Here is a 12886-nt window from a genome sequence, read left to right on the forward strand (position 1 = left end):
AAGCAGAGGATTGACAAGACAGCTTATTATACCGAGGTGAGGTAAGATGCTTTCACTCACTTTTCCTTTTGACATAACTTTTGTATACTTGCAAAGCCCATTCCATGTTTATTTTGTAAATAAATAAAAAATCCATATACCCAATCTGACAAAAAAGAGAACTCTGTAAGGGCAGCACTTTTGCAATTTTGGTTTCAGAGCTAACCCTCAGAAAAATGAGCAATGAACATAGAACTGAAAGCATGATATTTGATAAGAAATCTTTATGTAAGCACTGCTTACAATAAAAAATAAATTGCCCCTATTTTTTATTCTCTTATCCGATAAAATACTCTTTAACATGTTTTAAAAATATAATTTCTTAACTCAGTGAGTATTTCTTACTTTATATGTGTATCACAAACAGTGCCTTCTGTAAGGCAAAGACATTCCCATAATTATATTGAGCAGTTTAATGAAAGAACACTCACCTTGAAAAGTTTTGCCTTTAATGTATTCATCATCGCTCATCACATCTGTCCCTGCAAATCCCATTTCCTATTCTATTCATGAGGTGCAGCAACCTGGAGCTTTAGTGATTACTGCCACACTTTTCCCATGGCCTTCTCACCTCTCATCTAACCCTTAAGTACCCCATTCCCATTGTTTATCATCTGTTCTCTTCTCCTGGAAACTGCTGTTAGAAGTTCACTTATCCCTAATCTTGCCTGCTGCCTTTGATATTCTTTCTAATCCAACAATCTGTCAACTGGGGCATCAACCCATGTCCAGGCCAGCTGCTCTCTCCCAGGCTTCATACAAAATGTTCAGAGGATTCTGATCCAGCAAGAAAAACTTGAAGCAAATAATTAATGTTGATTTGATCAGAGCTCATGACTTTAGTGTGCTATTAAGTAGACGGCTGAAGAAAACTAAACTTTTAAAGTTTGTTTAAACTTGGCTGTTAATACATTAATGAAATTCTGGTCAATGTGTAAAGGGACACGATTAAAGAAAGTAAATGCATGAGAAAAGAAAGAGGAAGCCTTTTTAACTAAAAAAAGGCAAAGAAAACTATGTTCACATGCATATCTCCTTATACGTAGCATGTTCTTTCTCATACGCAGTTTTAAAATGAAGTTTATTACCAAGCTTCTTCAAGAAAGCATAAGGTGAGAATAATAAACATAAATAAGCAGCTAAGTTTACTATAACTATATATCAGAAAGACAGGAGAGTATACAGTGGATATTTGCTCTATAATTTAGAGGTAACATTTATTGATCTTCTGTATCTTAGCAGCACTATGACAAACAGATGGTCCCCAGATAATGGCCAATGCATGTGTTCAAGGTAACCTGGTATTTAGTGAGAAGGAAGGGTTCACATATTCAGGCCTGCTGTGAGGACTATCATGACATTTATTGGATAAAATTCTTCAGATCCACTCAAAATTAGATTCAGACAGGATACATTTATATGAATTTTGTCCTGTATCTGCCAAATGGTTGATCCTGTAGTTCCCAAGGAAGTGGATAGGATCCTTGGGACTCCTGACTCAGCTACCTGCTTCTTAGATCCATCCCCCTCTTGATTAGTTAGGACTTCCTGGAAGGTGAAGTGTGGTTTGGCCTGTGAGGTGGCAAAAAAGGGAACATTTTTGCCTATCTCGAAGAAGACAGTTGTACACCTCCTTCCCAAACAGCCATTTCTGGACCCAGCGTTAGCAACATCATTAATAATGGTTTTCAATTATCTTTGATGGTGCTGGAATGGTATTGGTACAACCAGATGGTTCAATTTCTCATTCTTTATTTTTCAGGAACTTTATCATCAATCATGGTAACCTCCTGGCCAGACTACAGGGATTAGAACTGGAGATACAATGTTTCAGTGGTTTTCCTCTTTTCTCTGTGACTGGTTCCAGTTGGTTTGTGTATGACTTACATGATGCCTCAAGGCTCAACTGTCCCAGTCTTCCTGATCAACATTTACATGAAGCTGCTTGGTGAGTAATCTGTTGATCAAGTATTATCAATATGCTGATGATATCCTACTATATGAGAACCAATTTGATGCCATGATTAGGCAACAGGCTAGAAACTAAGAGACTGTGAGTTCCAGGCATGCTTAGGCATGGAGCCAACTAGGTGACTTCAGACCAGTCATCTTCTCTCAGACATAAGAAGAGGACAGTGGGAAATCACCTCCAAAAATCTTGCCAAAATTACAGGAACTAGTCCAGACAGTCATAGGGAATTAAAACTGACTTGAAGGCACATTCATACACACATACATTCTTGCTTTCTACCTCAACTCCAAGTCAAGAAAGTGATGCTATCAAGGTCCTTTCCCAGGTATATCTGGTCAGGAAAGAGTAAACTTAAAAAGAAAACTGAGTAGCTGTGTATTCCTGATTCTTCTGGCACCTTGTTTTTCCATCTATATTGCTGAATAAGAGTCTTCTCTCTTATACAAAACTAAAGTATGATTTGGAGAGCCTCGTCCTTGATTACTGATGTGCAATTAAACAGAATTCCAACTATTATGAATTTTATCATTCTCTGTATAAGAACTCAAACTTTCTGCTCTTTTTATATTCTTAATAGCATATATTTATGCAAGAAACTACTGAAGTCTGCATTTAGAATTATTCATCTAAGATATTTAGCAATACTCCTAGCTGTAATCATAATAAAAGTACACAAATACCATTTCATTCTCAATATTTGATTTTACTAATAAGCAAAGATGTTATGAAAATCTATCAAGAAATATTAAATGTACCCAGAATATTTTCCAGAATTACAGATATTTCAATATATAATAGTATATATAAGTTATATATAGTAATATATAATTAGTATGATAAGGCAGAATTTATCCAGGTGAAACTATTCATGTAAAAAAAAAGTTACTATATGCTTCTAAAAGAAATGATTCCATTTAGAGTCCTGGTAGAATTGTTTATTTCCTTTCTCAAGGAATCTTTCAATGGGGATATTCATATGCATTGTATTTATAACAGAATCAATACGTTCATAAAGGTAATAAATATTTGATATTTTCAAAAAGCACAATATTGAATTTTATATATTTAAAAGATTCAAATATTAATTCAGAGTATCATTATCTATAAAGGAGCTTTAAACCATTTATCTATTCAAATTGTTTTCTTGTAATAATAATTTGACAGATCGAACAGAATCTTTCCTAGCCTTGCTATTTAAAGGGAGGCTAAGAATTAATCTTACAACTTAAAAGTTGAGCATGTGGAGAGGGTTTGTACATTGCACTAATTCATGCTTGGTTCAATAGTAACATATTAAGTTAACTACAATCAGATAATTTGACAAACATAATTAACCAAAACCAAATAATTTTTAATATAAGGCTTGAGCCATCTTGTTGTTCATAAAGCAATGTTGGTTATATTTAAATTGACTTAGCGTGATCTATTAATTGAGTCAAAAACTGTCTGTGTTATAAATGGTTTGCTGAGTTAACTAAAATTGGTTGGGTTCACACTAAGCCATAACTCAATGTTCTATGAAATCAACTTTTTTATAAAATATTATTCATAACTTAATGTACTATGTGATTCTAGTCAATTGCATATTTTACTATCCTATTATTCACTGAGAACCTTGTCCCCTATTTGATAAAGCATTGATAATTTTTCATTCTTTCAATATGTTTATATAACTGTCAACTCGGGTCTTAAAATGGTAGCCATTTTGCAACTCTGCTGTCATTATAACCATACCAAGCTGTTTTATATGTACCATTATTATTAACCTAGCAGGATTATTCAGGACAGTATGAAAATGGGGAATAGGTGAGTTTTAACCATTTTAATATGATCTTGAAATTAATCTTCACTAATGCAGAGAATTCCAGTCAGAATTCTATTGTCCCAATCAGCATTGTATTTTTTGAAACAATTGTTGGAAAAGTATATCAGAAGATAGGGAGATAAATTCTGGTTCATACTCCCCATACATACATACACTATATTGCCAAAAGTATTCGTTCACAGCTGAATCTGATTATGTGGATGGGTGAGCGACTACTTTTGGCAATGTGTATATGCTAGTTGTATTGCCCAATGCAGAGACTAGGAGCATGTGGGTATAAATTCTGCAGTAGATAAAATAGAATTCTATATTGGCCAAGTGTGATTGGACACACAAGGAATTTGTCTTTGGTGGATATGCTCTCAGTGTACATAAAGAAAAATAAAATAGAATCATCCATCAAGAATCATAAGATACAACACTTAGTGATAGTCATAGGTTACTAATACGCAATCGAATTATACTAGGAAATAAATGAAACAAAATTTAAAGATTCAAGCAACATGGTTATAGTCATAAGTGGGAAGAGATAAGTACTAGGAAGAGAATAATAATAGTAACACAGTCTTGGTAATATGACAGTGTGGTGGGAGATAAATACATTATATTTATTATATAATAAATATTATATTTATAGATAAAGTGCAGAAACAGCTAAATTTGTAGAGTGGAGCAGTAGAAAAGTCCCTACTCTCTTTCTGATCTCAAGCCATCCCTCAAACATCTAGAGGACCAGAAGTTATTTCCTTATTCCTGAATTTGCACATTTTAAACATAAAAAAAACCTGAAGCATGCTCAAGCGAAAGGACACGCAGCAAACCGACTAAGGCCAGAAAAAAAAGCGGTGGTGGTGTTCCCGTGCCTGTGTTCAAGGGCAGTCATTGCAAAAAAAAAAAAAAAAAAAGGTAATAATACACTTTTCTTCTTTTGGGAGGGACTAAAAATTCTGCCTACATTTGGAAACGCTCGATCCTAGATATCAGGAGTTTTCCTACCTGGGGAATAAAGGGCAACCCTATGAAGAAAAAGCTGCTTCTGGCTCGGTATCTACAAGCTACTCTACCGGCCTGGCGGGTCCCTTCCTGGGCCCTAAATCCCCGCCGATCCTCCCCCGCCCCCCCACCCCCAATCCAGTAACAACGACTCTTCCGAGGATAGGAAATCCTCCTTTAACCCTCCCACCGCCTCCCTAAGTGCCCTGCGGGAGAGCCGGGAGTAGGCCTTTCCCAGCAGCGGCTTTGCGTAGAGAGCGTAGCCTACGCGCTTCGGCGAAAGTGGCTTAAGATGGGCGTTCCTGAAGAGAAGGCAGCGGCTCCTCCCGCGGCCTTCTCACCTATCCTGCTTACCTGGCGGTATCGGAGGCGGAAAGGCCGCAAATATTGGGATGCGACGCAAGGTCCGACAGCCAGTTCGTCGATCGATTCCATGCCGGGTGCCGCTACTTCAGGCTCGGATGGAGGCGCAGGGTTAACCTTGCAGGGAAACCGAGAAGGAAGGAGCGGAAAAGAAAGAAGGGAAGCGCGGGCAAGAGAGTCAAATCGGTGGGAAATGCATGCGGAAACTAGAGAAGAGCGCGCACTGCGCGAGGGCTTTTCCAGCAGTTTCCCTTTTTCCTCATCTTTTCCCCGTGTGGATGAGTGGAGTTGAAGGGCAATGGATGCAGGGCAATGCTCTCCTATGGGAAAAATACTTTGAATTCAAGGTGGAGGACAAGAGTATCATTAAAATCCTTTGAGAGAGAAGAGCTTGAGGGAGACCTTATGAAGTAGTTTGCATTACACTCTTTACCCCCACTTTTCATTGCAAGAGAGATAGGGCTGTAAATGGCATATATAGAAAACGTGTGTGTGTGTGTGTATGTATGTATATATATATATATATATGTGTGTGTATGTATGTGTATATATATGTGTGTGTGTGTGTGTGTGTGTGTGTGTGTGTGTATGTATGTATGTATGTATGTATGTATGTATGTATATATATATATTTAAAGTCACAACCCCTGGTATGCCCAAATATGGGAGGAAGGTCACACTTCCATTCTCTGTCCTTCGGCTCGTCATAAATAAAGGGTTAAAGGTTAACACATCTGCCTAAGAGGCAATAGAGCACAGGTTCGATTCCCAGCAAGGGTATGGCTAGCTGATGAGAGCTAAATAGCTTGAAATAGATCTATACTAGTCTCCCTTTATTTATTTATCAGCATAAATATAACAAATGTAACAAAAAGGCAACAGTAAAAAATATTGGGTTTCTGTCTGGATGATCTCTTGTGACGAGCCGAAGGACAGAGAATGGAAGTGTGACCTTCCTCCCATATTTGGGCATACCAGGGGTTGTGACTTTAAATATATACCTTTCACCCTGGCCTGGCTGATAAGGAGTCGAGCCCTGTACTCAATGGTTAACACATCTGCCTGAGAGGCAATAGAGCACAGGTTCGATTCCCAGCAAGGGTATGGCTAGCTGATGAGAGCTAAATAGCTTGAAATACATCTATACTAGTCTCCCTTTATTTATTTATCAGCATAAATATAACATATATACATTATATATATATAATGTATGTGTGTGTGTGTGTGTGTGTGTGTATATATATATATATATATATATATATATATATATATCAGCTCTCTGAGCTGTTTTCTTGCAAACGGTTCATTATCCAAACTAGGTAACATCTTCAGTGCTAGATTTAGAACAGGAGTCACCAACCTTTTGGACCTCAGGGACCACTAAATTTATAATTTTAAATCCTGCGGACCACTAACATGATTTTTAAAAAAAGATAAATAGTATTTAGTGCAATATAAAAAATGCAAACAAATTTTCTGCGGACCACCAAAATTTTCTCATGGACCACCAGTTGGTGACTGCTGTTTTACAGGACAGAGAAACTGATTGCTAATTGAATGATTGGGTGATTATAACCAAAGAAAAGTTCTGAGTGCCTTTTCTGGACTAGATAACAACAGAATAACAAGAGTTGGAAAGGACCTCTTCTAGTCTAAACCCCTGCTCAAGCAGGAGACCCTACACTATTTCAGACAAATGGTTGTCCAATCTCTTCTTTAAAATTTCTAGTAGTGGAGCACCCACAATTTCTGAAGGCAAGCTGTCCCAAGTCCACCCCAATTACATTAAGCTAAAAAAAATTTTTTTGGCACAGAAAGCATGGCCATTATGATTTACACGCTATGTTTTATGATTTGATATGTGCCATCCAGCCAGTTGTGGTTTGTTCAGTATGTTACACTTAAGAAACTATGTCTTACCAGGCCATGATAATTCTACATCATCATTACTTCATCCTTGCAAAATTGACAAGTATTATTTCCAAATTATGAAGTAAGGGGAAAGAGACAGGCAGAGAAATTACTAAAAAAGTTATTAAAAAGCAACTGAACAATTATCCTTATCAATATCCAGTAAAGAATTCACCAGGCAGTTTTATGGTAATAAAGTTGCTTTTTATTCTATTTTGAGGCTTCAGAGGAAATAATTTTGCGTATATAATCAACTTCTAAAAATTAATGCACCCAAAATGACTTGGTTTTGAAGTTGTTACAAATTAACCAAATTTGTATAAATTTGCATAAATCCTTTTATTTGGGGGAATGTTTTAACATTTGGTGTATTCTGCATTTCCGCTTGTTTTAGTTAAGCTAGTAATTGCAAGGAGCTCTCCTAGGCATTAGCATCCTTTACTAGCCAAATCTTTAGATGTGTTTATTCTCCATCTTATGGAATATATTTAGCCCTATTTATGTCAGTGCAGAATTCTTTTAAACACTATTATTGAATAAGACATGTAAACCTTTCTGAATATTGGCCACTCATTTTGGACCAAATCAGATAATTGAGTGATCTACATGTCTGGTTCATTTTGATATTATGGTTGAGGAGAAACTATTTTAAAGCTATGTAACTTTGAGAGAAAAGGAGAAACAAATATTGCTCTCCTGTGTGCTATAAAGCTCTGTGCTCTGTTTTTATAAAGAATAGACCACTTATGAAAATGTAACAATATATGTTTACTATGCTTAAGGTAAGTCCTCAACATATGACTACCATTGAGCCCCAAATTCTGTTGCTGAATGAGACAGCTGTTAAATGAATTTTGCCCCATTTTACGACCTTTCCTGTCATAGATATTATGTGAATCATTGCAGTTGTTAAGCCAGTAACATGGTTGTTAAGTAAATCTGCCTTCCTCATTGACTTTGCTTGTCAGAAGGTTGCAAAGGTGATCATGTCATCCTGGGACCCAGCAACTGTCATAAATATGAATCAGTTACCAAGCGTCTGAATTTGAATCATATAGCCCTGGGGATGCTACAGTGGTCATAAGTGTGAAAACAATCATAAGTCATTCTTTTCAATTCCATTGTAACTTTCGTCACTAAATAAATTGTTGTAAGTCAACGATTACCCGTATACTTTTCAGAGATGTATGGAGAGTTTTACGTTCAGTGATGGGATGAGCTTTTCTCAATACTGATGGTGATTTTGGGATTCTTCCAATCCTGTGAGTTGTAGCATGAATAAGCTGGAGAATCTCAGAGCATCCTTCACCAAGAATAAATCAAAGGATAGTAGAAAAATGTAACAATATAAATATTGCTTCTTCTCTATAGACGGTAACTACTATATGAAAAAAATGTTAATGTATTTCCTTGTAATCACAATGGTGATTCTTATAACTAAGATTTGAAATACCTATTAGAGAGAATTACCATCAGATTAACTGACTCCGCAAATAGCATTTCAGAAGAAAAATATTTTTGTATAACGATTTGAAAGTTGTTTTCAAGATTGTGCCCCAAGTAACAGAGTGGATGCAGTTTGGACCGTCTGTGGATCTATAGTGCTAGTGTTAAAAAGAACCCTTTATTTTTTCATAATTAGCCTCTGGAAAATCTAGCACTAAGTGCTGAGTGTGCACAGTTAGTATGCACAAGGATAAGATGACCCTCATACCAATATACAACATTTATTGGAGAATCCAGTAGAGTGGAGTCAGAAATAGTCCCCTACAGTTTATAATAAAGCAAACATACACTTTATTTACTCAAACCTCTCTTATTTAGCTCACTTATCAGGATACTGAATATTTTCTTAGATTTATAGAGTAATGCTCTGGGATTCCCCAGCAAGGTATATAACCTTTTGAGTCCATGCTAAGCACATAATCTTGAAATTGCTGCTCTTCTAAAAAATCCAATAATTTACCTTACAGCCAACTTCTAAGTTTCAGCATCCAATCTTTTTGTTGTTGTTTATTTAAGAAGGATACTTTTTCAGGGGCTGGAAACATTGAAAATAAAGGTTAGGTTAAGGCTGGTTAGGTGCAGCAGGTGAGCGTTTTATTTTAGTTTTAAATTAAAGGGAAGTTAAATGATGAGGTGTCAAGGGATGTGTTAATGGATGCTGGCACCTGGTGGCACATTACTAGGACATAGTTTTATGCTTCAAGATATAGCTCTGAAGGTGAATTGCTTCTTATAGATAAAAATAATAGAAAAAAATAGTTAACAAGTTTTGGCTCAAGAAAAACAAGCCAAAGTTTTCAAATTCCTCTCTGTTGTGCAAGTAGAAAAAGAAGACAAATTGGGATACTGGAATCAAAGTTCATTAGCACTTAGCAATAGATTTATATACCATTCCATAGTGCGTTACAGCAGTCTCTGGGCAGTATACAAAGTATATTGCCTCCTCATTGGGTCCTCATTTTACTGACCTTGGAAGGCTGAGTCAACCTCAAGTCCATCAGGATCAAACTCCAGACCATGGGCAGAGTTTGTGTGCAATACTGCATTCTAACCACAGAATCACCATGGCTCCTAGTTCATTGAGGCTCATTGTAGCATTTACATTATTTTGCCAAAGGGTCTGATTGATCCTTCACAATGATTACATTTTTCAAATTTAAAATAACAATTCTTGAAGTAGCTTTGAAAGGCACATGTTCAAAATACAAAAATCAGCAATAGTCCAGTTGTAGAATAGCACATTTAAGCCTTGAAATAGAATTTCATTTTTATTCATTATGTGCTATTCTCTTGATGAATAGGCCAAGCAAGTCACAATGACAAAGGAATTAGATTACTTATTTAATTATTTGTTGGAAGTGCTTGCATCTTGGAATTGAGAGCCTCTTGTCAGATGACAATCAGGAATAATGTAAGGAACCAATAACCCAAACAAGCACCTGATGTTTTGTCAATCGGATATAACATTTAAATGTTCCAAAATACCTTCTTGAAAAGTTAGATTTCCTTAGCTCACTAATTAAGAGGTAGCTGGCCAGTTATCTGGAAGTAGTTTATTCCAAAAATCATAAATGAGAAAAATTGAGGATGGGCTCCTCCAAAATCTAGTATCCTTAGCAAGTCTCCCCAATTAGAAGACATCAATTAGAGGGGACAGAGAAGGAAATTTCAGAGATAGCCATGCCCTGAACCATATAGGGTTTTATAACCAGCACCTAAAAGCTACTGGTAGACAGTGCAGCTCCTGCAGTAGTAATGTTTCTAATAGGTTAACCTAGATGTACCCAACATTACATAGACTGTTGGATCAGCCAAAGGCTCTGCATAGTCTTCAAGAGTAGCTTCAGGGGTGGGCTGCTGGGTGTTCGCAGGGGTTTGGGAGAACCTTTAGCTAAGAGTCTGTGCAGTTTGGAGAACCCCCAAATCCCACTCCTGGCTGGCTCCGCCCACCATGCTCCTCCCCTCCCAGGAGTCATTTTGGATGCAGGTAAGTTCAGGGCATGCACGGAGGCTCAGGGAGGACTACCGAAAGTTTAACAAGGCCAGAAATGGGCCTGTTTCCAGTCTCCAGCGGTCCTCTGTAGCCTGGGGAAGCTGTTTTCGCCCTCCTGGAGGCTCAAGAAAAACCTCCGGAGCCCTGGGAGGGCAAAAACGCCCCCACCCACCATGGTACAGGAGATCAACTAGGCTACACCCATGGCCATGCCTATTCAGCAACTGGGCAGAGAACCCCTTGCTAAAATTTTTGAAGCCTACCCTGGATAGCTGGTATGGATTCCTTTCCCTTATGCAGTGACTTTCACGTCTAATGATGTTCTAGAAATGGCACAGGTCAGCCAATAATTTAGCACAACTGCCTGTCAAGAGTTTCAGAAAACTCTTAATCTGCTTTTTTGAAACCAATAAGACCCATTCAATGCCTATGGTATCAAATAGGTTCCTCCTTTCATCAGAGGTTGGTGATGTCAGTTATTAGTAAACAGAAAGTGATCCCCAGAATTCCAACACTAGACTAATCCAGTAACATGCTCAAGAAGCTTGTATAGGGATGAACCCTAGCTTATCCCTAAAACCAACATCATAAACTATGTTTTAAATACAATTTATAAGAAACAATGCTTCTAATCAACTGCAAAGTAAATCTTTTCAAATTGCTTTGCACAGTGAGATAGATGGCATATACATTTAATAAATAAATAAACCCAATGAGAACTTATTTAAAGGAAGGCTGGATTCACTCATGGTTTGTTTTTATCAGACTTAGAATAAGCATAGTGGTTTGATTCATGGCTTCAAGGCCAGAAATTATTGAAACCTAGTTTGTATGTTTTATTTCATGTCGATGGAAGTGTTAACTATAAACATAGTTTATAAATTGTAATGGCTGGCTTCACACATCAAGTGTCCTTTTGCTTGGTCATACAATGTTAGGATGGAAATCCTAACGTAAATCCATGTTAGAATGGATTTTAAAACTAATGCAAATGGCAAACCTTTCTCCCAACGAAGTTAAATGAAGGGTTAATATTTTGCTTGCTGCTGGCTAAGGATACAGTATATACCCATTTCTCAAGTTCTACTGGTGTATAAAATAGGCCTCTGTATCTCATAGTTATCTGGTCTCTTACAGTAAAAAGCAATCACACCAAAAAGGATCAGCAACTTTCATAGAGGTTCATACAACATCAGTAACTCAATCCCTGTAGGAAGAGCCAACTGTTTAATAAGCTCCCCAAGGTCAGCATGTTCAGAGCTATATAGATTTCGGAGGAGACGCTATTCCAATTATCAGCTGCAGATACAAAGAAGGCACACCTCCTGGTCCCATAGAATGACATTGCTTTATTGATGGGATCTTGGCATGGCAACCCTGTTCAATTTTATAGGTCAGCCAGAAACAATTAGAGAAGGGCAATCTCACAAATACAGAAACCCCCTTAAGGTTTGTAGATCTGTATATCTTCACTAAACTAACTAATCAGCTCTTTCAGACTGAAAATTCTACTTTTGTAGTTGTAAGAAACGGAAACATTAGCCCCCACGATGGACCAGTGGGTGAGGCTGCATTTGGAATGCTGGGCTCCAGATCTGCCTTTATACACTATTTTTTTTCCCCTATCTGAATCTGGAGGATATTATTGTCACTATATGGGACACGAGTTCCCCTTGTGGGGTCATTTCCTCGTTTCTACTGATGCTAGATTGTGCACCATTTTTCCTTGAAATTGACCTCTTGAATCTTTTAAGAGCTACATGAAAAACACTGGGGACCCCCTTTTCTAACTTATGTTCCTTTTGTTTCTTTGGCTGTGTGCTGCTGTTTCCTGTTCAAGCAAAACCGGCTTGCACTATTGTTATTATTGCTGTTGTTCTGTTACCATATTAGTTTTAGTTTCTGTTGATTTTGTGGATTGCTGTTTGACAGGGCTTTCCTGCGCATGCCTGATGCTGCATTCCTGTGCCCTGTTCTTGCCTCTGGCAGCTGCTGAAAGCTGAGCACACCCACCCGACCTGCACCTGTGTGAGCATGCGGAGCAAGTGAGTCAGATCATCCTTTGCTGCCTGTTCCGGCCCAGCCCCGCCTGCTGCTCAGGCAGCAGACTAGTGTTTACCTTGGACATAGAGGAATGTCCCTTGCAACGCGGCTCCCTTCTTGTTGCAGCTTTTAACTGGAGCATCTGAGTTGGCTGATTCATTCCTAGTTAATAGTTAAGTTGCTTTTTTTTAAAAAAGTTCTCTTATTACTTATTGTTTAACTAGAAGTCACAGAGGGTCAG

At 37.6% G+C, this 12886-nt stretch overlaps 1 protein-coding gene across 2 annotated transcripts in view; it reads right to left on the reverse strand.

Moving 5' to 3' along the window:
* NUDT14 (nudix hydrolase 14) overlaps positions 1-5416 on the reverse strand; it is a 50747-nt gene extending 45331 nt beyond the window's left edge. Inside the window, exon 1 of one of the 2 annotated variants that reach the window (XM_014069397.2) lies at positions 5184-5416. In XM_014069397.2, coding sequence (XP_013924872.1) covers positions 5184-5264 — 81 coding nt within the window. In that variant the 5' untranslated portion in view covers positions 5265-5416. Of the gene's footprint in view, positions 1-470; positions 783-5183 lie in introns of those variants that run through there. The other variant, XM_014069398.2, reaches the window with a different exon arrangement.
* Between the last annotated feature and the right edge of the window lie 7470 nt (positions 5417-12886).

This window comes from Thamnophis sirtalis, unplaced genomic scaffold (genome assembly GCF_051295495.1).
Source record: "Thamnophis sirtalis isolate CommonGarterSnake01/CBP01778 unplaced genomic scaffold, rThaSir2_p1.2 scaffold_1, whole genome shotgun sequence".
Taxonomy (NCBI): Eukaryota; Metazoa; Chordata; class Lepidosauria; order Squamata; family Natricidae; genus Thamnophis; species Thamnophis sirtalis.